The 21,016-nt window shown below is 43.5% G+C and overlaps 1 protein-coding gene across 1 annotated transcript; it reads left to right on the plus strand.

Moving 5' to 3' along the window:
- The first annotated feature begins 398 nt into the window (after positions 1 to 398).
- Positions 399 to 12,878, plus strand: LOC147031578 (uncharacterized). The gene is made up of 10 exons (XM_085865443.1): positions 399 to 517; positions 4,579 to 4,680; positions 4,788 to 4,847; positions 6,147 to 6,248; positions 8,876 to 8,977; positions 9,089 to 9,148; positions 10,470 to 10,571; positions 10,682 to 10,741; positions 12,050 to 12,151; positions 12,260 to 12,878. The coding sequence occupies exons 2-9, from the start codon at positions 4,589 to 4,591 to the stop codon at positions 12,102 to 12,104; spliced, it is 633 nt and encodes a 210-aa protein (XP_085721569.1). The 5' UTR covers positions 399 to 517; positions 4,579 to 4,588; the 3' UTR covers positions 12,105 to 12,151; positions 12,260 to 12,878.
- Positions 12,879 to 21,016: the final 8,138 nt, after the last annotated feature.

Consider the following 21,016-nt stretch of genomic DNA (forward strand, 5'->3'; position numbering starts at 1 on the left):
GTGATGACGTCACACGTATGTTGTGTGAGCAGATTGTTGAGATGGAGTGAAGTTGTTCGAATGGGGGGAGGAGAAGATGAAATGGAAATTACACCTCCGATTAAAATAATTACAATGCATTAATTCATGAAAGGATTTTAAAATAGACGATTACTGTTATTATGATTAAAATATCATTCGGTTCAAGTCCCTCCGGCCGCCACCAAACCCCAACCCAACTCTTCTCCATGATAAATAATGATTTATTTATTTTAAAAATTACTAAACGACGATGACGAACACAGAGAATGCACCACGGTTCCGTGCTGAAACTCCGCCGTTGAAGTGCGAGGCGACCGACGTCACAGATGTAACCACGTGGTTACAATGGAACAGTCACGTGATACTCAGTGCGACGTGAGGATCTCGCGCTGCTCGACGTGTTTCCGACGGCTCCAGGATTATTTTCACTGAATAATTTTTCACAAAGCGTCTTGGCTTCCAGAACGGGGCTTTTCAAGAATAAATCGCAACCAAGGTACCTCACACGGGGGTTTTCACAACATTAACAACTTAATTTTATCTCTTCATGTCGAGTGTAACCCAATTACGAGTTATTTTACTCTGGTGATTTACCTCCATTTACCTCACTTCCCCCATCCCCTCCATTTACCTCACTTCCACCATTTCCTCCATTTACCTCACTTCCCCCATCCCCTCCATTTACCTCACTTCCACCATCTCCTCCATTTACCTCACTTCCACCATCCCCTCCATTTACCTCACTTCCCCCATCCCCTCCATTTACCTCACTTCCCCCATTTCCTCCATTTACCTCACTTCCACCATCCCCTCCATTTACCTCACTTCCCCCATCCCCTCCATTTACCTCACTTCCACCATCTCCTCCATTTACCTCACTTCCCCCATCCCCTCCATTTACCTCACTTCCCCCATCCCCTCCATGTACCTCACTTCCACCATCTCCTCCATTTACCTCACTTCCCCCATCCCCTCCATTTACCTCACTTCCCCCATCCCCTCCATTTACCTCACTTCCACCATCTCCTCCATTTACCTCACTTCCCCATCCCCTCCATTTACCTCACTTCCCCCATCCCCTCCATGTACCTCACTTCCACCATCTCCTCCATTTACCTCACTTCCCCCATCCCCTCCATTTACCTCACTTCCACCATCCCCTCCATTTACCTCACTTCCCCCATCCCCTCATGACATCGAGTTGTTCGCTTGACGGATATTAATTGGCCGGCGATCCCCCCGAGCCTGGTACCACAGATCTCAAGGTGGGGGGGGGGGGGGGTTGGTGTATGTTAAAGATCCATCATGTGTTTAACAAACAGTTGTGGAGTTATCGCCGGTTCCCTGAACAAATTGCAAATTCTTTTAAGTGAACAAACGTGTGGGTCAAACGATTCGTGAAAGATTGAACCCACAACTGTTCCCACTGCCACACTGTGGTGGGGCAAAGTCAGCGCACACGAAGGTTCTTCAGTGCAACCGTTTTTAATGGCGTCTCCTCCCCCTCCCCTCCTCCTCCCCCTCCCCTCCTCCTCCCCCTCCTCCTCCTCCTCCTCCCCTCCTCCTCCCTCCTCCTCCCCCTCCTCCTCCTCCTCCTCCTCCTCCTCCCTCCTCCTCCTCCTCCTCCCCCTCCTCCTCCTCCTCCTCCTCCCCTCCCCTCCTCCTCCTCCTCTCCCCTCCCCTCCTCCTCCTCCTCCCCCTCCCCACCTCCTCCCCTCCTCCTCCCCTCCTCCTCCTCCTCCTCCCCCTCCTCCTCCTCCCCCTCCTCCCCTCCTCCTCCTCCTCCTCCCACTCCTCCCCTCCTCCTCCTCCTCCTCCCCTCCTCCTCCTCCTCCCCCTCCTCCTCCTCCTCCTCCTGCTCCTCCTCTTCCCCCTCCTCCTCCTCCTCCTCTTCCTCCTCCTCCTCCTCCTCCTCCTCTTCCTCCTCCTCCTCCTCCTCCCCTCCTCCCCTCCTCTCCTCCTCTCCTCCTCCTCCTCCTCCTCCTCCTCCTCCTCCTCCTCCTCCTCCTCCCTTCAGCTGCCGGCCCCCATTGCCACACACACCTCATCATAAGGAAAAGTAACTTTAGGAAGAAGAAGAAGACAAAAATTCTCGTCTGTACACGTGGGATTTTGTCTCCAACCAGAAAGTCACGATTTTCACTTTTTGTTTCATTGTCAACACCATCGTTGACGTCATGTCCGACTCACTATTTATTAACCTCCGCCATCGAAGATCGGAGGTTACTGTTTTCACCCCTTTCTGTTTGTTTACTTACGAAATCTAAAGATTTCGTCAGTATATTGATGACTTCCGTTTCTGTTTGTTTGTTTGTTTGTTTGTTTGTTTGTTTGTTTGATATCTTGCCAAAACGAAGTTTTTGCAAGATATGTTTGTCAGCTTGTTTTTTTTTTTTTTTTGTCTGTAATCACATATAAAAAAATTCTGCAGAGCACAGTTATCATTGGAAATTTTTGTAACTTCGCATATCAGAGGTCTATAGAGGTCCCTTTCAGCGCACAAAATTTTGAAGGTCAAGGTCAAAGGTCAAGGTCACTTTGTCGCAAATAAGGGGAGTCGACATAACCCTTATTTTTTGAGTAATTTTGATCGGATCGTCTTCAAACTTCATGGGAATATAGTTCATGGTCTGGTGCTCAGCTGATTAATTTTTGGTGGCGATTGGCCTTGAGCTTCATATGTTTTTTTTGGTTTTTTTTGTCTGTAATCATGTATAAATCACTCTGCAGAGCACAGTTATCTTTGGAAATTTTTGTAACTTCGCATATCAGAGGCCTATAGAGGTCCCTTTCAGCGCATAAAATTTTGAAGGTCAAGGTCACTTTGCCGCAAATCAGGGGAGTCGACGTAACCCTTATTTTTTGAGTAATTTTAAGCGAATCGTCTCCAAACTTTATGGGAATGTAGTATATGGTCTGGTGCTCAGCTGATTCGTTTTTGGTGGCGATTGGCCTTGACTTTCATGGTTAGCGCCTGAGGTCAAACATATTTGACCCCAAGGTCAAATTTTCAAGTTTTAGGAACCATATCGTGTACGTCAAATTGAACACCTCGATGAGTGCTTTCTAGATATGTCAAGTTTGAGACATTGTGACGTCATTTGGTGACGTTATGAGGCAAACACATATTTTTCATGGTTACTCTGTAGAACGATTCTCATCGGAATCTCGTCGGCAGATATTCCTCAAGGAGTCGCTCCTGGTGGATAGCAGCTCTGTTCACCTCAGTGTGACCTTAAAGAAGTCACACGTGGTCGGTCACCTTTTGGCAAGATACGGGTTTCTTGTAGGCACGATAACTCGAGAACAGAAGAAGCAACCAATGACAAATTACACCACGTGATTCAGGAGGGTGATGGCTAGTGCTGATTAGATTTTGGTCAAAATCGGTCAAAGGTCAAGGTCACAGTGAGGTCAAACATCCAAAAAATGATAACTCGAGAACGGAAGAAGCTACCAATGTCAAATTACACCATGTGATTCAGGAGGGTGATGGCTAGCGCTGATTAGATTTTGGTCAAAATCGGTCAAAGGTCAAGGTCACAGTGAGGTCAAACATCCAAAACATTCGATTTTTGATGGTTTCGTACAGAGTCATCGTAGAAAATTCTGGTTTGCGTCGCTACCTTCTCGAGACACAGCTTTTATGAGACAAGGTCAGAGGTCATTTGACGATTTCGTAAGTACCAGTCTATGACTGCTTATTTGTTTGTTTATTTGTGAACAGTATTACGGAAAAACTCCTCGACGGATTTCGACGAAACTTGGTGGAGGGGGGGGGGTAGGTATGGTCCAAGGATCATGCCATTAGATATTGGACTTGGTCCAAAATCCAACATGGCCGCATGGCTGGAAATTGGATGGAATCTTGTCCTGAGCGCAGAGGAGTATGGTAATTGTTCATTTGTTTGCCTTTCTGGCAAGCCTGGTGTTGGCTTCGTGGTTAAGGTGGTGGATTGGGATCCGAGGGTCCTGAGTTCGAGACCCATTTTCCACTGAATTAACACCAGTGGGTTGACAGCCTGTCATCCTTCTGAGGTCGGCGAAATGATTACCAGTGAAATCCGATTGGTCCTCGTGTATGCCCCGGTTAGAATAGGTCTATCATATCATCAATACCTTATCCCTGTGTGTTGTAAGAGGCGACCAGGGTTGGCGTCAGGAAGGGCATCTGGCCATAAAACATTGCCTCAAGAAAGGAACCATGATTGCATGGAGCCTGCAAAATAGCTAACAGGGAAAATGGCTGTAAAAAGGCTGTTTTTTTTTTCTTCCTTTCTCGCAGTACAATAAAATTTAAAATCATTTCAAACAGGAAACTTACTCTTTTCAGTAACATCATTAAAGATGAACAAACATGGACGGCACATTCACTCGTCCACCTGTCTCGACCGAAATCTTGTGTTTTTTTCACCTTTGCCTGATGTTGTGTTATTTTTTGTGATGTTTAGTGGAGGGGCCATTGTTGTGTCAGTTGTTGAAATGAAGACTGAATATGATATCTGGTTTCACACGTTTGTATGAAGTTGTTGATTTAAGAGGTCTGTTCTTTTTCAGGGAAGCAAACATGAACGATTCTGCTGCTTCTGATGACGTCTGTCTGATCCAGTCATCCACATCCACCAAGCCAAAAATTACAGAGCTTTGGAAGCATCTCAAGTCAATAAATTTATTTTCCTCTTCTGTACTTTTAAAAACATGTTTGTGGATATTTCTATCTCAACAAATGTACAAGAAATTAACTTTTCAATATTTTTTTCCAACAGGCAAAAATGCTGGAGACATGGCAAGAAAGAGAAGGGCTGTGGCAACTATGTCCATATAATGTAAGGAAGAGAAAAAATCCCTTCGGAATGTCGTGACATGAAACATACAAGCAATAGAAATGGTGTTCCTTTCAGGAAATTGAAGCTGTTCCTGTCGTTTCACAATCACATTTTGCTCCTTAATTATTTTCTGTACCATAGGTTAGATGTTTCAGCAAACCTGGTGTTGGCTTTGTGGTGAGGGTGGCTGACTTGGGATCTTAGGATCCTGAGTTTGAGCCAGGTTTCCACTGAATTAACACCAGGTGGGGTTGATTCAGCCTGTCATCCCTCTGAAGTCAGCGAAATAAGTACCAGTGTCCTGGTATCGGGGTATCGCATCAGCGACATAGTTGTGCCCCAACATAATGATAGCTACCCATCAGCCAAGGTGCCATACGCAAGAAGATGAATAAGATGTTTAAGTGCTGGGGATTGCTTTGATGTGCTTGTACTCAGATGTGTGTCCTTGGTTGGAATTTTGATCAAGTGTTCCATCTGCTTGCGCTGGGGTTTTGGTGGATGTTTAAGATCGCAGATCTCTTGCAAAGAGTTGTCGAGTTATCGCTGGTATCCTGAACAAATTACTTATTCTTGTGAGTCAAGAAAAGCATTGGCCAACTGATTCGTGAAAGACTTGGGCCACGACCGTTCCCAACGCCAGACCCTATAATAAGGGAAGGGTAGCAGAAGAAGAGAAAGTTTAATCTCTTCAGAATGTCAATCGAGAAGAAGTGCAAACGACAAGTGTCAGGTGAGAAACGATTCACGGAATTCGACTTCAATTCGACGCATCAAAATATTAATCTTCATTTTCAAATATTTGATTCATAATAAATCACGGAAACAACTGCTCTGTACAATATTATATCAGAATAATACCACGAATACTGTCAGCCAACTCAAGGAATTCTGAGGAGTCCATTGATCCCATCATGATTCCTGCATGAACAACACATGAATTAAATCAATCAGTTTATTTACTTTTTACTTATCAATGTGAAGGTGAAAAGGGGTGGGGGTGGGGGGAGTTGTGGATGTGGTGTTTGAGTGGTGTTGGAGTGTGAAGAGATGAGTACAGTGTGCAGGAGGTTCACAAACATCGATAAAACATTCACTACTCTGCCCGCCTCGACCAAAATCATGGTTTTTATTTTATTATTTATTTTTATGACACCTTTTTCTGATATTGTTTTATTTTTTGTGATGTTTGGTGGAGGGGACATTGTAGTGTCAGTTGTTGAAATGGAGAATAAATATGATATCCGGTTTAGGACAATGGCACGAAATTGTGGATTTAAGAGGTCTGTTCTTTTTCAGGGAAGCAAACATGAACGAGTCTGCTGCTTCTGATGACGTCGGTCTGATCAAGTCATCCACATCCACCAAGCCAAAAAATCCCGACCTTTGGAAGCATCTCGAGTAAATAAATTCATTTTCCTCTTCTGAACTTTTAAAAACATGTTTGTTGACATTTCAATCTCAACAAATGTACTAGAAATTAACTTTCATCTTTTTTTTCAACTTGCGCAAAAATGCTGGAGACATGGCAAGAAAGGGAAGGGATGGGGCAACAATGACCATATCATGTAAGGAAGAGAAAAAATCCCTTCAGAATGTCGTGACATGAAACGTACAAGCAATAGAAATGGAGTTCCTTTCAGGAAATTGAAGCTTTTCCTGTTGTTTCACAATCACATTTTGCTCCTTAATTATTTTCTGTACCATAGGTTAGATGTTTCAGCAAGCCTGGTGTTGGCTTTATGGTAGGGTGGCTGACTTGGAATCTTTGGATCTTGAGTTTGAGCCAGGTTGTCCACTGAATTAACCCCAGGTGGGGTTGATTCAGCGAGTTATCCCTCTGAAGTCGGCGAAATAAGGACCAGTGTCCTGGTATAGGGGTAGAGCATCAGCGGCAGACCCTATAAAGGGAGGGGTAGCAGAAGAAGAAGAGAAAGTTCAATCACTTCAGAATGTCTATCGAGAAGAAGTGCAAACGACAAGTGCCAGGTGAGAGGCGATTCACGGAATTCCACTTCAACTTGATGCATCATAATATTCATCTTCTTTTTCAAATATTTGATTCATAATAAAGCATGGAAACAACTGCTCTGTACAACAAGTGTGAAGACGACGATGGTTCACGAGCGGTATTTGACGATGTAGATTGTTTCAGAAGTCAAGGATGAGACAATCTGATAATGTTTGACCAAGTTATAAAAATGATCAACATGATGTGGTACGAGTGACAGGTTCTTCGTTGCAAAATGTCGAAAACCTGGTTTCGTTCAACAACTTTAAAAATTTGACCTTTGCATAACCTTTAAAGGTCACAAACAATGTTGTGGACATTAAAATAAGGAAACAGGATACGTGCTACAGCTTAATGGAGTTATTTCGTCGAAGAAGGTTTAAAACCCAGTTCGATTCCCACAACTTTGACAATTTGACCTTTGTGAACTTTAAAGGTCAAAGGTCAAGGATTATGACCTTTGGTGCAAAACTTCCTCTGGAACATTCCAGGAACAATGTAACGTCATATGGGCTCTATGGCATTTCACACTCATCGGATTATCCATACTTTGATGAAATCAGCGTAAAAACAAACTTGAAGGGGGCGCCACAGGCAAGGTGTTCGAGATAGAGCAAAATGGTTTCAAGACTTTAGGTGGGGAATGACCTCAAGATTATGCATAAAAAATATTGTCATCCGAGCTCTCAAAGTTTGGGCGGTCACATGATTTTGATGTCAAAATTCGAAATTTTTGGCAGACAGAGATGGCAGACAAACCCCTCAGAGAAGATGGATTTTTATGTCAAAATGGCAATTTTCTAAGTTCGTGACCTTGTGACTTTGAGCTTGGGAAGAAAATGAAAAATCGAGCTCCGTGGGGCTATGCAGGTGCCATGGGGCTAACCAAATACCGAAACCCCTGTCAGATTCGACAAACACCCAAGGAGAAGATGCAAATTGAAATCGGCTTCCCCCTAAAAACACAATTCGCAAATTTCTAAGTTCGTGACCTTGACCTTGGGACGAAAATGAAAAATCGAGCTCCGTGGGGCTATGCAGGCGCCATGGGGCTAACCAAATACCGAAACCCCTGTCAGATTCGACAAACCCCCGAGGAGAATCTGCAAATTGAAATCAGATACCCGCTAAAAACACGTTTTTTGGGCGTGGCTCCGCCCACGATGGGTGCGCCATGCCCATTTTCAGGAAAACACAACAAGATCATGATATAAACCTCTCACCAAAATTTAATCAGGATCGGATCAAAAACCACGGAGCTATGCTCAGGACAGACAGACAGACAGACAGACACACAACAATAACGAATATCATGGTCGCTTATTTTTTTCGTGAACCAATATTATATCAGAATAATACCACAAATACTGTCAGCCAACTCAAGGAATTCTGAGGAGTCCATTGATCCCATCATGATCCCTTCATGAACAACACATTAATTAAATTAATCATTTTATTTACTTTTTACTAGTGGTGGTGGTCGTATGGCAGCTATCATTTCTTGAAGCGCGATTGTGTCGCTGATGCAGTGCCCCTCGACCAGTACACACACTGGAACTGGTACTCATTTCGCCAAACTAGGAATGATGACAGGCTGAGTCAACCCCCTGGTGTGTAAATTCAGCAGCCGACAGGGCTTGAACTCAGGACCCTAGGATCCCAAGCCACCACCCTAACCACTGAGCCAACACCAGGCTACTTTTTACTTTTCACTGTGAAGGTGAAAAGGGGTGGGGGAGTTGGGGTTGTGGTGTTGGAGTGTGTGGAGATGAGTACAGTATGCAGGAGGTTCACAAACATCGATAAAGTATTCACTCCTCTGTCCGCCTCGACCAAAATCATGGTTTTTATTTTATTTTTTATTTTTATGACACCTTTTTCTGATATTGTCGTATTTTTTGTGATGTTTGGTAGAGGGGATATTGTAGTGTCTGTTGTTGAAATGGAGAATGAATATGATATCCGGTTTGGGACATTGGCACGAAGTTGTGGATTTCAGAGGTCTGTTCTTTTTCAGTGAAGCAAACATGAACGAGTCTGCTGCCTCTGATGACGTGGTTCTGATCCAGTCATCCACATCCACTAAGCCAAAAAATCCCAATCTTTGGAAGCATCTCAAGTAAATAAATTTCTTTTCCTCTTCTGAACTTTTAAAAACATGTTTGTGGATATTTCTATCTCAACAAATGCACAAGAAATTAACTTTTCAATCTTTTTTTTCTCAACTTAGGCAGAAATGCTGGAGACGTGGCAAGAAAGGGAAGGGCTGTGGCAACTATGTCCATATCATGTAAGTCAGAGAAAAAATCCCTTCGTTATGTCGTGATATGAAACGTATAAGCAATGGAAATGGTGTTCCTTTCAGGAAATTGAAGCTATTCTTGTCGTTTCACAATCACATTTTGCTCCTTAATTATTTTCTGTACCAGAGGGTAGATGTTTCAGCAAGCCTGGATTTGGCTTTGTGGTTAGGGTGGCTGATTTGGGATCTTAGGATCCTGAGTTTGAGCTATGTTTTCACTGAATTAACACCGGGTGGAGTTGATTCAGCCTGTCATCCCTCCGAAGTCGGCGAAATATGTACCAGTGTCCTGGTATCGGGGTATCGCATCAGCGACATAGTTGTGCCCCAACATAATGATCGCTACCCATCAGCCAAGGTGTCATACGCAAGATGATGAAGAAGATGTTTCAGTACTGGGGATTGCTTTGAGGTACTTGTACTCAGATGTGTGTCCTTGGTTGGAATCTTGATCCAGATATTAAGTGTTCCATCTGCGAGCGCTTGGGGTTTTGGTGGATGTTCAAGATCGGAGATCTCTTGCAAAGAGTTGTCGAGTTATCGCTGGTATCCTGAACACATTACTTATTCTTGTGAGTCAACAAAAGCATTGGCCAACTGATTTGTGAAAGACTTGGGCCACGACCGTTCCAAACACCAGACCCTATAATAAGGGAGGGTAGCAGAAGAAGAGAAAGTTCAATCTCTTCAGAATGTCTATCGAGAAGAAGTGCAAACGACAAGTGTCAGGTGAGAAGCTATTCACGGAATTCCACTTTAACTCGACTCATCAAAATATTAATCTTCATTTGCAAATATATGATTCATAATAGTGCACGAAAACAACTGCTCTGTACAATATTATCTCAGAATAATACCACAAATACTGTCAGCCAACTCAAGGAATTCTGAGGAGTCCATTGATCCCATCATGATTCCTACATGAACAACACTTTAATTAAATTAATCAGTTTATTTACTTTTTACTTATCACTGTGAATGTGAAAAGGGGGGGGGGGTGGTGGTGGGGTGGGGGGAGTTGGGGATGTGGTGTTTGAGTGGTGTTGTCGCGTGTAGAGATGAGTACAGTGTGCAGGAGGTTCACAAACATGGATGAAACATTCACTCATCTGCCCATCTCGACCAAAATCAATGGTTTTTATTTTATTATTTATTTTTATGACACCTTTTTCTGATATTGTTTTATTTTTTGTGATGTTGGTAGAGGGGACATTGTATTGTCAGTTGTTGAAATGAAGACTGAATATGATATCTGGTTTCGCATGTTTGTATGAAGTTGTGGATTTAAGAGGTCTGTTCTTTTTTTCAGGGAAGCAAACATGAACGAGTCTGCTGCTTCTGATGACGTCGGTCTGATCCACTCATCTACATCCACCAAGCCAAAACATCCTGATCTTTGGAAGCATCTCAAGTGAATAAATTTATTTTCCTCTTTTGCAATTTTAAAAACATGTTTGTGGATATTTCTATCTCAAGAAATGTACAAGAAATTAACTTTTCAATCTTTTTTTTTTAACTTAGGCAAAAATTCTGGAGACGTGGCAAGAAAGGGAAGGGCTGTGGCAACAATTTCCATATCATGTAAGGAAGAGAAAAATCCCTTCGGAATGTCGTGACATGAAATGTATAAGCAATATAAATGGTGTTCCTTTCAGGAAATTGAAGCAATTCCTGTCGTTTCACAATCACAATTTGCTCCTTAATTATTTTCTGTACCATAGCTTAGATGTTTTAGCAAGCCTGATGTGGGTTTTTTGGTTAGGGTGGCTGACTTGGGATCTTAGGATTCTGAGTTTGAGCCAGGTTTTCACTGAATTAACACCAGGTGGGGTTGATTCAGCCTTTCATCCCTCTGAAGTCGGCGAAATAAGTACCAGTGTCCTTGTATTGGGGTACAGCATCAGCGGCATAGTTGTGCGCCAACATAATGATTATTACCCGGCAGCCAAGGTGCCATACGCAAGAAGATGAAGATGTTTAAGTGCTGGGGATTGCTTTGAGTTGCTTGCACTCAGATATGTGTCCTTGTGTTGGAATCTTGATCCAGATATTAAGTGTTCCATCTGCTGGCGCTGGGGGTTTTGGTGGATGTTCCAGATCGCATGTCTCTTGCAAAGAGTTGTCGAGTTATCGCTGGTATCCTGAACAAATTACTTATTCTTGTGAGTCAACAAAAGCATTGGCCAACTGATGCGTGAAAGACTTGGGCCACGACCTTTCCCAACGCCAGACCGTACAATAATGGAGGGGTAGCAGAAGAAGACGAGAAGAAGAGAAAGTTGAATCTCTTCAGAATATCTATCGAGAAGTAGTGCAAACGACAAGTGTCAGGTGAGAAGCGATTCACGGAATTCCACTTCAACTCGAAACAACAAAATATTGTTCTTAATTTTCAAATATTTGATTCATAATAAAGCATGGAAGCAACTGCTCTGTACAATATTTTATCAGAATAATTCCACGAATACTGTCAGCCAACTCAAGGAATTCTGTGGAGTCCAATGATCCCTTCATGATTCCTACATGAACAACACTTTCATTCAATTAACCAGTTTATTTACTTTTTACTTATCACTGTGAATGTGAAAAGGGGTGGGGGTGGGGGGGGAGTTGGGGACGTGGTGTTGGAGTGTGTAGAGATGAGGACAGTGTGCAGGAGGTTCACAAACATCGATAAAACATTCACTCGCCTGCCCGCCTCTACCAAAATCATGGTTTTTATTTTATTATTTATTTTTATGACACCTTTTTCTGATATTGTTTTATTTTTGTGATGTTTGGTGGAGGGGACATTGTAGTGTCAATTGTTGAAATGAAGACTGAATATGATATCTGGTTTCACACGTTTGTATGAAGTTGTGGATTTCAGAGGTCTGTTCTTTTTTTCAGGGAAGCAAACATGAACGAGTCTGCTGCTTCTGATGACGTCGGTCTGATCCAGTAATCCACATCAACCAAGCAATAAAATCCCGATCTTTGGAAGCATCTCGAGTAAATAAATTTATTTTCCTCTTCTGAACTTTTAAAAACATGTTTATGGATATTTCTATCTCAACAAATGTACAAAAAATTAACTTAAAATCTTTTTTTTCAACTTAGACAAAAATGCTGGAGAGGTGGCAAGAAATGGAAGGGCTGTGGCAACAATGTCCATATCATGTAAGGAAGAGAAAAAATCCCTTGGGAATGTCGTGACATGAAACGTATAAGCAATAGAAATGGTGTTCCTTTCAGGAAATTGAAGCTATTCCTGTCGTTTCACAATCACATTTTGCTCCTTAATTATTTTCTGTACCATAGGTTAGATGTTTCAGCAAGCCTGGTGTTGGATTTGTGGTTAGGGTCGCTGACCTGGGATCTTTGGATCCTGACTTTGAGCCAGGTTTTCACTGAATTGACCTATTTGTTAATTTTGTGTTTCGGGTCGTTTTCATGCTGGAAGACCCAGCCACGCCCCATCTTCAATGCTCTTGTTGAGGGAAGGAGGTTGTTGGCCAAGATCTCGCGATACATGGCCCCATCCATCCTCCCCTCAATATGGTGCAGTCGTCCTGTCCCCTTTGCAGAAAAGCATCCCCAAAGAATGATGTTTCCACCTCCATGCTTCACGGTTGGGATGGTGTTCTTGGGGTTGTACTCATCCTTCTTCTTCCTCCAAACACAGCGAGTGGAGTTTAAACCAAAACGTTCTATTTTGGTCTCATCAGACCACATGACCTTCTCCAGCAATGCCAACCCTCCCGATTTCATCGGGAGGCTTCCGAAAATTCACCCAAACTCCCGCCCTTACGATCACTATCCTTATCCTCCCGAAATTTTGATATTTTTGCACTGTTCACTAATCAGAATGTACTAGTATGAGAATTGAATGATAAGCATCGTCTGCTACGTATAGCATGTGGTAACTCCATAACGTTCGCTGCTACCAAATTGTACGTAAAAAATTGCAAATTCAAATGAGGAGCAGCGAAACATTGGGTCTGGATCTCGCTTATGCGATCATGCACTGAGATTTAGTGCATGCGGTATGTGTGCAATACAGTGCATGCGGTATGTATGCACAGTGTATATGCATGCGATACGCTCACTGCATGCAGCTGGGCCCCGTACCAGCCCACCGGTCGCGACCACCGTGCGGTGTTTAACAGCCGCTAGAGTTCTACGAGTCGCGCTGCAGCTGTGGAACATCGACTTCGAAGTTACCGATGCTTCAAACCCTCGATGTTGATTACGAAATGGCAGAAAAGAAGCTTACGACGACCAAGAAATGGTCTCAGAAGTACAAGACCGAATACAGTCTCCAATACCCGTGTATTCGAAAGTCTGAAAGAGGAATTCATCATGCGTATTGTACAGTATGCAGCGTTGATATTTCAGTTGAGCACGGAGGTCGCGATGATATTCGGAAGCACGTTGGAAGCAAACGGCACACGGACATTGCAAAGGAGAGATCTTCGAGCACGAGTACCGGTACACTTCTGAATTATTTCACCAAACAAGGGACAAGCGAGGAAGAGGATGTTACCTGAGCGGAACTTCTCTTTAGTGGATTTATTGTGGAACATAACTTGCCCATATCAGTCTCAGATCATGCTGGACCTCTATTTCAAAAGATGTTTCCAGATTCAAAAGTTGCTTCAAAGTATGGATGTGCAAGAACAAAAACTTGCAAGATGTGCAAGATGTGCAAGAACAAAAAAAAAAAAAAAAAAAAAAACAAGAACAAAAAGCAAGAAAAAAAAAAAAAAAAAAAGAACAAGAACAAAGAAGAAAAAAAGAACACTGGTCAACAATTTTTTACTTTCTGAATGTTGTCTAGATTTCTACAAGTGAATTAGGGTATTCTGGCACTGCTGAATCAGGAAATGGCATCCGTTTCTCTCCATCAGGTCAGGTTTTTGTGTTAAGTTGATTTGAAAAAATCAGATCTTGTGACAAAATCAATTACATTTTTGTGGCATTATCAGCTGATTTTTGTCAACACATATCATCCTAAACATGTTTTTAAGAAAAAAAAATGTTTTGCCAACAACATTTATTGATTACATGATAGAAGCATCGATTACTGTCATCTGAATGGTGGGCATTGATAAAGGTAAGTACAAGTAAATTGCATGTTGCGTCACCACTGTTCAAACTTCAGGGCTTGAACTTCCGTTTCTTCGAACTCCTGGAATGTTCAGCGGCAGGGAGGTCTCTCTTCAGATTCCAACAGTAGTCAGCCATCATGACTGCGTCCCAGCGACCCTGATACCTGGTCTCCATCTCCTTCATGTCCTGATGGAATCTCTCCCCCTGCTCGTCACTCATTGAACCCAGGTTCTCAGGAAACCGGTTCATATGTGAAAATAGGTAGTGCATCTTGATGCTCATGTTGCAGCCCAGGTTTCTGAAAGCAGTCAGCATGTTGTTGACAAGTTCTGCGTAGTTTCTGCCCTTATTGTTGCCAAGAAAGTTCTTCACTACCAAAACAAATGTCTTCCACGCTTCCAGTTCCACTTCGTTCATTGAGTTTTTGAACTCTGGATCTCTGATGAGCTGACGGATCTGAGAACCATCAAAGATGCCAACTTTCAACTTCTCCATGGTCAATCCTGGAAAAGCCTGGCACAAGTAAGTGAAGCAGTCACCATCTTTGTCCAGAGCCTTGGTGAACTGCTTGATTAAGCCGAGCTTGATGTGCAGCGGTGGGAAGAGTATTCTGTCTCTGTCCACCAGAGGGTCGTTGATGACGTTCCTTTCTTTGCATGGCACCAATTCCTCCCGCACAGGCCAGTCCTTCTTCGTGTAATGCTGAGCACGGTCCCTACTATCCCACATGCACAGAAAACAAGGGTACTTGGTGAAGCCAGACTTTTGTCCCAACAAAAAGTTCACCATCTTCAGGTCAACACAAATAAACCACTTATGCTGATCATAACCAATTTTCTCCAGCACGTACTTCACCGCTTCATACTTCTCCTTCAGTGTAGTCGAGTGAGCGATGGGTACAGAGGCAAACTGGTTGCCGTTGTGTAGCAGAACACATTTCAGTGATCGCTTGCTGCTGTCAATGAACAGTCTCCAATCTTTGGGTTCGTACTGTGGCACTCCAAGCTTGAGCAGAAGCGCATGTCATAAATTGGCGCATGTAGGTATTGTACATTCTTCAGAGTTCGTTATTTCAAGAAATACAACTTTTTTGTATCACATTATTACAAAATCTGCCCCATTAACTTTAGTTTTGATCCACGAACTTTATGCTTTGCCTCACCAATTTTTGGAAGATTTTGAGGTTTTATGACTTCAAACTGATCCCTTTCTCGACATAATCACCCAGAACTATCGTACCTGAATACTTCTTGTCATTAAAATAATTATTTCCAATTAAAACAATTATTTGACATGACATTTTACCCCACCAACTTCTTCTAAAATGCTCCACACATGCGTACATGTGAACAAAAATGTAAAAAAACGACATGTGGCCATATCTCAAAAACTTGACCTGATTGAACAAAACTAATGTGAGTTTTGGATTCAGCGCATCAGATTCGTCCTAAATCAGCTTAAAAAATGCAGACAACAAATTTGTTGTTGACCAGTGTAATTGGTGAGTTGTCAAATGTTACTGCTTCATCTATTGCCGATATTGCTAGACTAGCTCCATTTAGCCTAGCTACAGACGGTAGCAATGACAGTGGTGAGGCCCAGCTATATCCTGTCCTGATTTCGTACTATGACAACAGTGCTGGGATTGTGAAGCAAGGTTTGCTAAGTTTGCCTGCGTGCAAACAAGATTCCACTGGAGAAAACATTTTCAAACTGCTTGATCATGAGTTCAGTGACAGGAAAATTCCGTGGGGAAATTGTGTTTCCTTTTGTGCTGATAATGCCTCTGTCATGGTGGGCAAGCACAAAGGAGTCGCTGCTTATATCCACAAACAAAATCCAGAGTGCTACATCATGGGATGCCCTTGCCATATGATGCACAATACGGCCAAGAAGGCGGCTCAGGCCTTACCCATTGAATTAGATGACTTTCTCATCGATATTTACTACTACTTGGACAAAAGTAGTAAACGCGTCAAAGGAGTGAAAGCACTGCAAGAACTCTGTGATGCCCCGACACACAAGATTCTGAAGCATGTCGCAACAAGGTGGCTGTCCCTTGGTCAGTGCCTAGACAGGCTGATTGAACAGTGGGAGCCACTTCGCCTCTTCTTCAAAGAAGAAGTACGAAGAAAAATGCAACCAACTGTAGCCAAGACTCTAACAACGAGCAAGAAGGACGGCACTGTATCTACTGCCAGTACTGGCACTGCAGGATCAAGCACTAGTGGAGCAGCATTCACCACTACCACTGCAGTATCTGCTGCGAAGAAGACAGCAGGGACAGCACCAAAACCAATGCTGAGAGCAGGTAGCATCACCGGCCCTTCATCACGTTCATCTACAAAGCAGATCCCTTCAGAGTCGAGAAAGACTGTGATAGTCCCATCTACAGGCAAAGAAGGACCCAAGTTAAGTTCTGCTTTTGCCAAATCACTTGATAGAAGCTCAGCAAAACCTTCGAATCAGAGGTCTTCTTCCTTGGCTGCACCTACCTCAAGCTCTCTCCTCAAACGTAAAATTGGATCTGGTACTACGAGTCTGACCTCTTCTGCTGGCAGTAAACGCAAGTGTGATCGCCCTGCGGCTAAGTGTACTACGAGTTCTACAACTAAAAGCGCATCTTCCTCAAACACTGTGCAGGAATCTAGAGAAAAACGTGTCAACAGGATGTTCTTGTCTCCACAAACAAAACTCTATTGTTTCTTCCTTCGATATGCTAACAAGCTTTTTGAGAAGGGGAATCTTCTGCTCCAAAGAGACGAACCCTGTATTCATCTCCTGCACGGAGAATTGAATGGTCTTCTGAAAGATATCTTCGTACGGTTTTTGAAACCATCGGTGTCATCGGTTGCTCTGGTAAATGTACCCTTCTCTGACAGAAATCATCAGAAGAATGATGAGGACCTCATGATTGGGAACGATGCCAAACTGTATATAAGGGAACAAAGGAGTCTCAAGAAATCCACCTTCACTCTGAGTGAGTCAGACATCCAAGGTTTCTTCAGTGCAGTTCGCTCATATTATGTGAAAGCCTGCAATTATATCTTCAAAACCTGGCCGCTAGATGATGAATTAGCCAAGCATGCTCAGGTGCTGGATGTTAAGCTACACCAAGAAGTGGGGTTTGACTGTGTGGAGTTTTTCATCAAGAAATTCCCCTGTCTGTTCAGTGGCGGTGATAGTGACATAGACAGTCTTGAGAGTGAATTCGCTCACTACCAGGCAGACGCCTCCATAGCTGCAATTGCTACTGAGACAGTGAGAGTGGATGAGCAGTGGCATCGGATTTCACAGCTCACAGATCCCTGCACTGGTGCCAAGAAGTATCCTAATTTGAGCAAAGTGATGAAGGGAATCTTGGTCATTCCTCATTCGAACGCATCATGTGAGCGGGCACTCAGTCTTGTACGGAAGAATCATACTGAATTTCGTCCCAATTTGAGTGTCAAAACCCTGGAAGCTCTCTTAATTGAAAAACTAGCTCATAACACCCCTTGCTACCAGAGAGAATACAGCAAAGACATAATCAGAAGGGCTAAAAGAGCCACACAGCTGTCACTCAGCAAAGCTGCCATGGAAAAAGCAAGCAGCAGTAGTACCAGCCAGTAAGGTAAGAAAAATATTGCTTCTTTTGTGCTTTTTGTAAATCTTTGATTGTCCCCTAACTTACTAATATTAACATACATGTAACATTAAAAAGTGCACAATTTTCCCCTTTTTTTGTTCAAAAAGTGGGAATTCTTAACATGTTAAATGCTCCAAAATAGGGCTCAGAGGGCACTAGAGAGCGTCTAGAACCCCAGAGCTTCCAGGGCCCTAAGGCGGGCCCTGGACCCCGACGCAAGGGTCGAGCGCTCCGCGCTCGAGATGTGCGCTTCACGCACATTATTTGGTGTCGGTTGAAAATCCTCCCTAATTCTGATTTCCAAAAGTTGGCATCTCTGCCTTCTCCCATTCCTCCTCTGGATCGTCCAGATGGTCATTGGCAAACTTCAGACGGGCCTGGACATGCGCTGGCTTGAGCAGAGGGAGCTTGCGTGCGCTGCAGGATTTTAATCCATGACGGCGTAGTGTGTTACTTCTGGTTTTCTTTGATACTGTGGTCCCAGCTCTCTTCACGTCATTGACCAGGTCCTGCCGTGTAGTTCTGGGCTGATCCCTCACCTTTCTCATGATCATTGAGGCTCCACGAGGTGAGATCATGCATGGAGCCCCAGACCGAGGGAGATTGACTGTTATCTTGAACTTCTTCCATTTTCTAATAATTGCACCAACAGTTGTTGCCTTCTCACCAAGCTGCTTGCCTATTGTCCTGTAGCCCATCCCAGCCTTGTGCAAGCCTACAATTTTGTCCCTGATGTCCTTAGACAGCTCTCTGGTCTTGCCCATTGTGGAGAGGTTGGAGTCTGATTGATTGAGTGTGGACAGCTGTCTTTTATGCCGATAACGAGTTCAAACAGGTGCAGTTAATACAGGTAATGAGTGGAGAATGGGAGGGCTTCTTAAAGACAAAACTAACAGGTCTGTGAGAGCTGGAATTCTTACTGGTTGGTCGATGATCAAATCCTTATTTCATGCAATAAAATGCAAATTAATTATTTAAATATCATACAATGTGATTTTCAGGATTTTTGTTTTAGATTCCATCTTTCACAGTTGAAGTGTACCTATGATAAAAATTACAGACCTCTACGTGCTTAGTAAGTGGGAAAACCTGCAAAATCGGCAGTGTATCAAATACTTGTTCTCCCCACTGTATATGAAGTTTCACATTAATCTGAAATGGAGATCTGGAGAAGAACATTAATGTTTTTACTTTGTATATGGCCATCAGACCACCTGAACAATGACGTCATAAATATTTAATTATTCACTCACATCGGGTCATAGTGTTGTTGATTCGGGAGCGCTTAACAGCACTGCCATCTCACGGGTTATATCGCCGGCTAGTTCGGCACAGGTCTCAGGTTACGCGCCTAAGATCACGATACCAAAGTACCCCTGTGCCTTGCCAGTTGGGGATATACCCCCAACTACAGACGGTTTGATCAGAGACCGAGTGAAGTCTGCCGCAATCTGTAGCCAGTTTAGTTTTAAATACAAATCGAGCGATTGTTCTTCAGCGCGACACGGATAAATTCAGTGCGGCAAATTTTGTATGGATCAGCCAGATTTAATGGGGAAACATCATGGGAACACGTCACAAGCAAAACATTCGCGATAACGGTATAATTCATCTATAACCCGCCCTTATCTGGGGAGCTACGGATACGGGTTTCGCAGTGGGGCCCTAACAAAATAAACCTTAGGCCTGGACAACATGCATACAAGACACGGAGTACTTGGTGGTGCCTCATGGACGAGAGGAAAGGTGTGGAAGGCACAAATGCAGCTCGTGACAAGCCGATGTCGGCGGATTTGATCGCCCAGCCCGAGCATGCAGAGTGTCAAAATGGCGGCGACGTCCCCCTATGGGCCCAGCCCAGGCACACAGTGTGGCAAAATGGCTGCGACGTCCTCCTATCGGCCCAGCCCCCGCACGCAGCGTGGGAAAATGGCGGCGACGTCATATCGGCCCAACCCACGCACGCAGCCTCGGTGCGTCCAGCCCCTATGAGGTTGACAGCACAAGAGACAAAGATCTGGTGAAAGGAACCGTTTTCAAAACTTTCGGGGTGGGCTTTTTCGGACCACTTCCGTGGGCGCGTGATTGGTCCATGGTCCGGGTTTTCAGCATTTCTCCACCAATGGGTTGCTGGCATGTCTTCTTGACTGGCTCTGTCATGGCGCTAGGTGGGGGCTGGTTAAGAGGGGGGAAGGAAAAAGAAGGGGCCTCGCGGTGCACTACTACTGAATGAACACTGGACCACCTGCTACACCTTCCGACACACATTTAACGTCTGATTACCAAACAACCTGGCTAAACATGCATTTAAGGGTGGATATGGGCTAATCCTATATTTAATAACCCACTAGGGGCCCATTTCCACAACAATAGTTGAGATGAATGAATTTTCAGATTTTTTTTGAACAAGGATTTAGATTCAACCAATTATGGCTGGAATACCATTTCACCGATGACATCATCATCATCATCATCATCATCATCATATACACCTCATTGGAGTTGATGACATTTGCGAAGTTTAAATTTTTTTTCTTTCAGCAGTTTAGGACAAGATTATGTCCAATTTTTAATCCTTTAATCCAATACGGCTGCCATCCCATACCATGTGACCTATGACATCAGAATTATCACTGATATATTCTCCTTGGGAAGTCCCTTCAATGTTTAAATTTTTGCATCGATCAGACAAGCGGTTGCAGTGAAAATGATTTAAAACTGAAAAGATATGGATGTGGACACACACAGAACCAAACAGAAACACGCACGCACACACACACACACACACACACACACACACACACACACACACACACACACACACACACACACACACACACACACACACACACACCTTACAATAGTCTCGCAACCCATTAGGGCGAGAATAATGATGACGGTAAGTTGCAAAGAATGAAAATCTCTTTACAACTAGTCATAGGCATCCACAACTATCTTTGACAACGTTGTTGACCGTCGGCCTAGGCTCTTGTGCGAATGAGATGAAAAAGACTCCACTGAAAGTTCTGCTGAACACAAAGTTCAGGATAATAATTTCGTTCTCTTTGTCTTCTATGTTGTTCATTGTGCTACACTGACAGTAATTGTGCCACACTGCTGTCACGTCGTGTATGATA

This window comes from Eptatretus burgeri, chromosome 2 (assembly GCF_056783735.1).
Source record: "Eptatretus burgeri isolate ZD-2024b chromosome 2, Ebu_testis_v1, whole genome shotgun sequence".
NCBI lineage: Eukaryota > Metazoa > Chordata > Myxini > Myxiniformes > Myxinidae > Eptatretus > Eptatretus burgeri.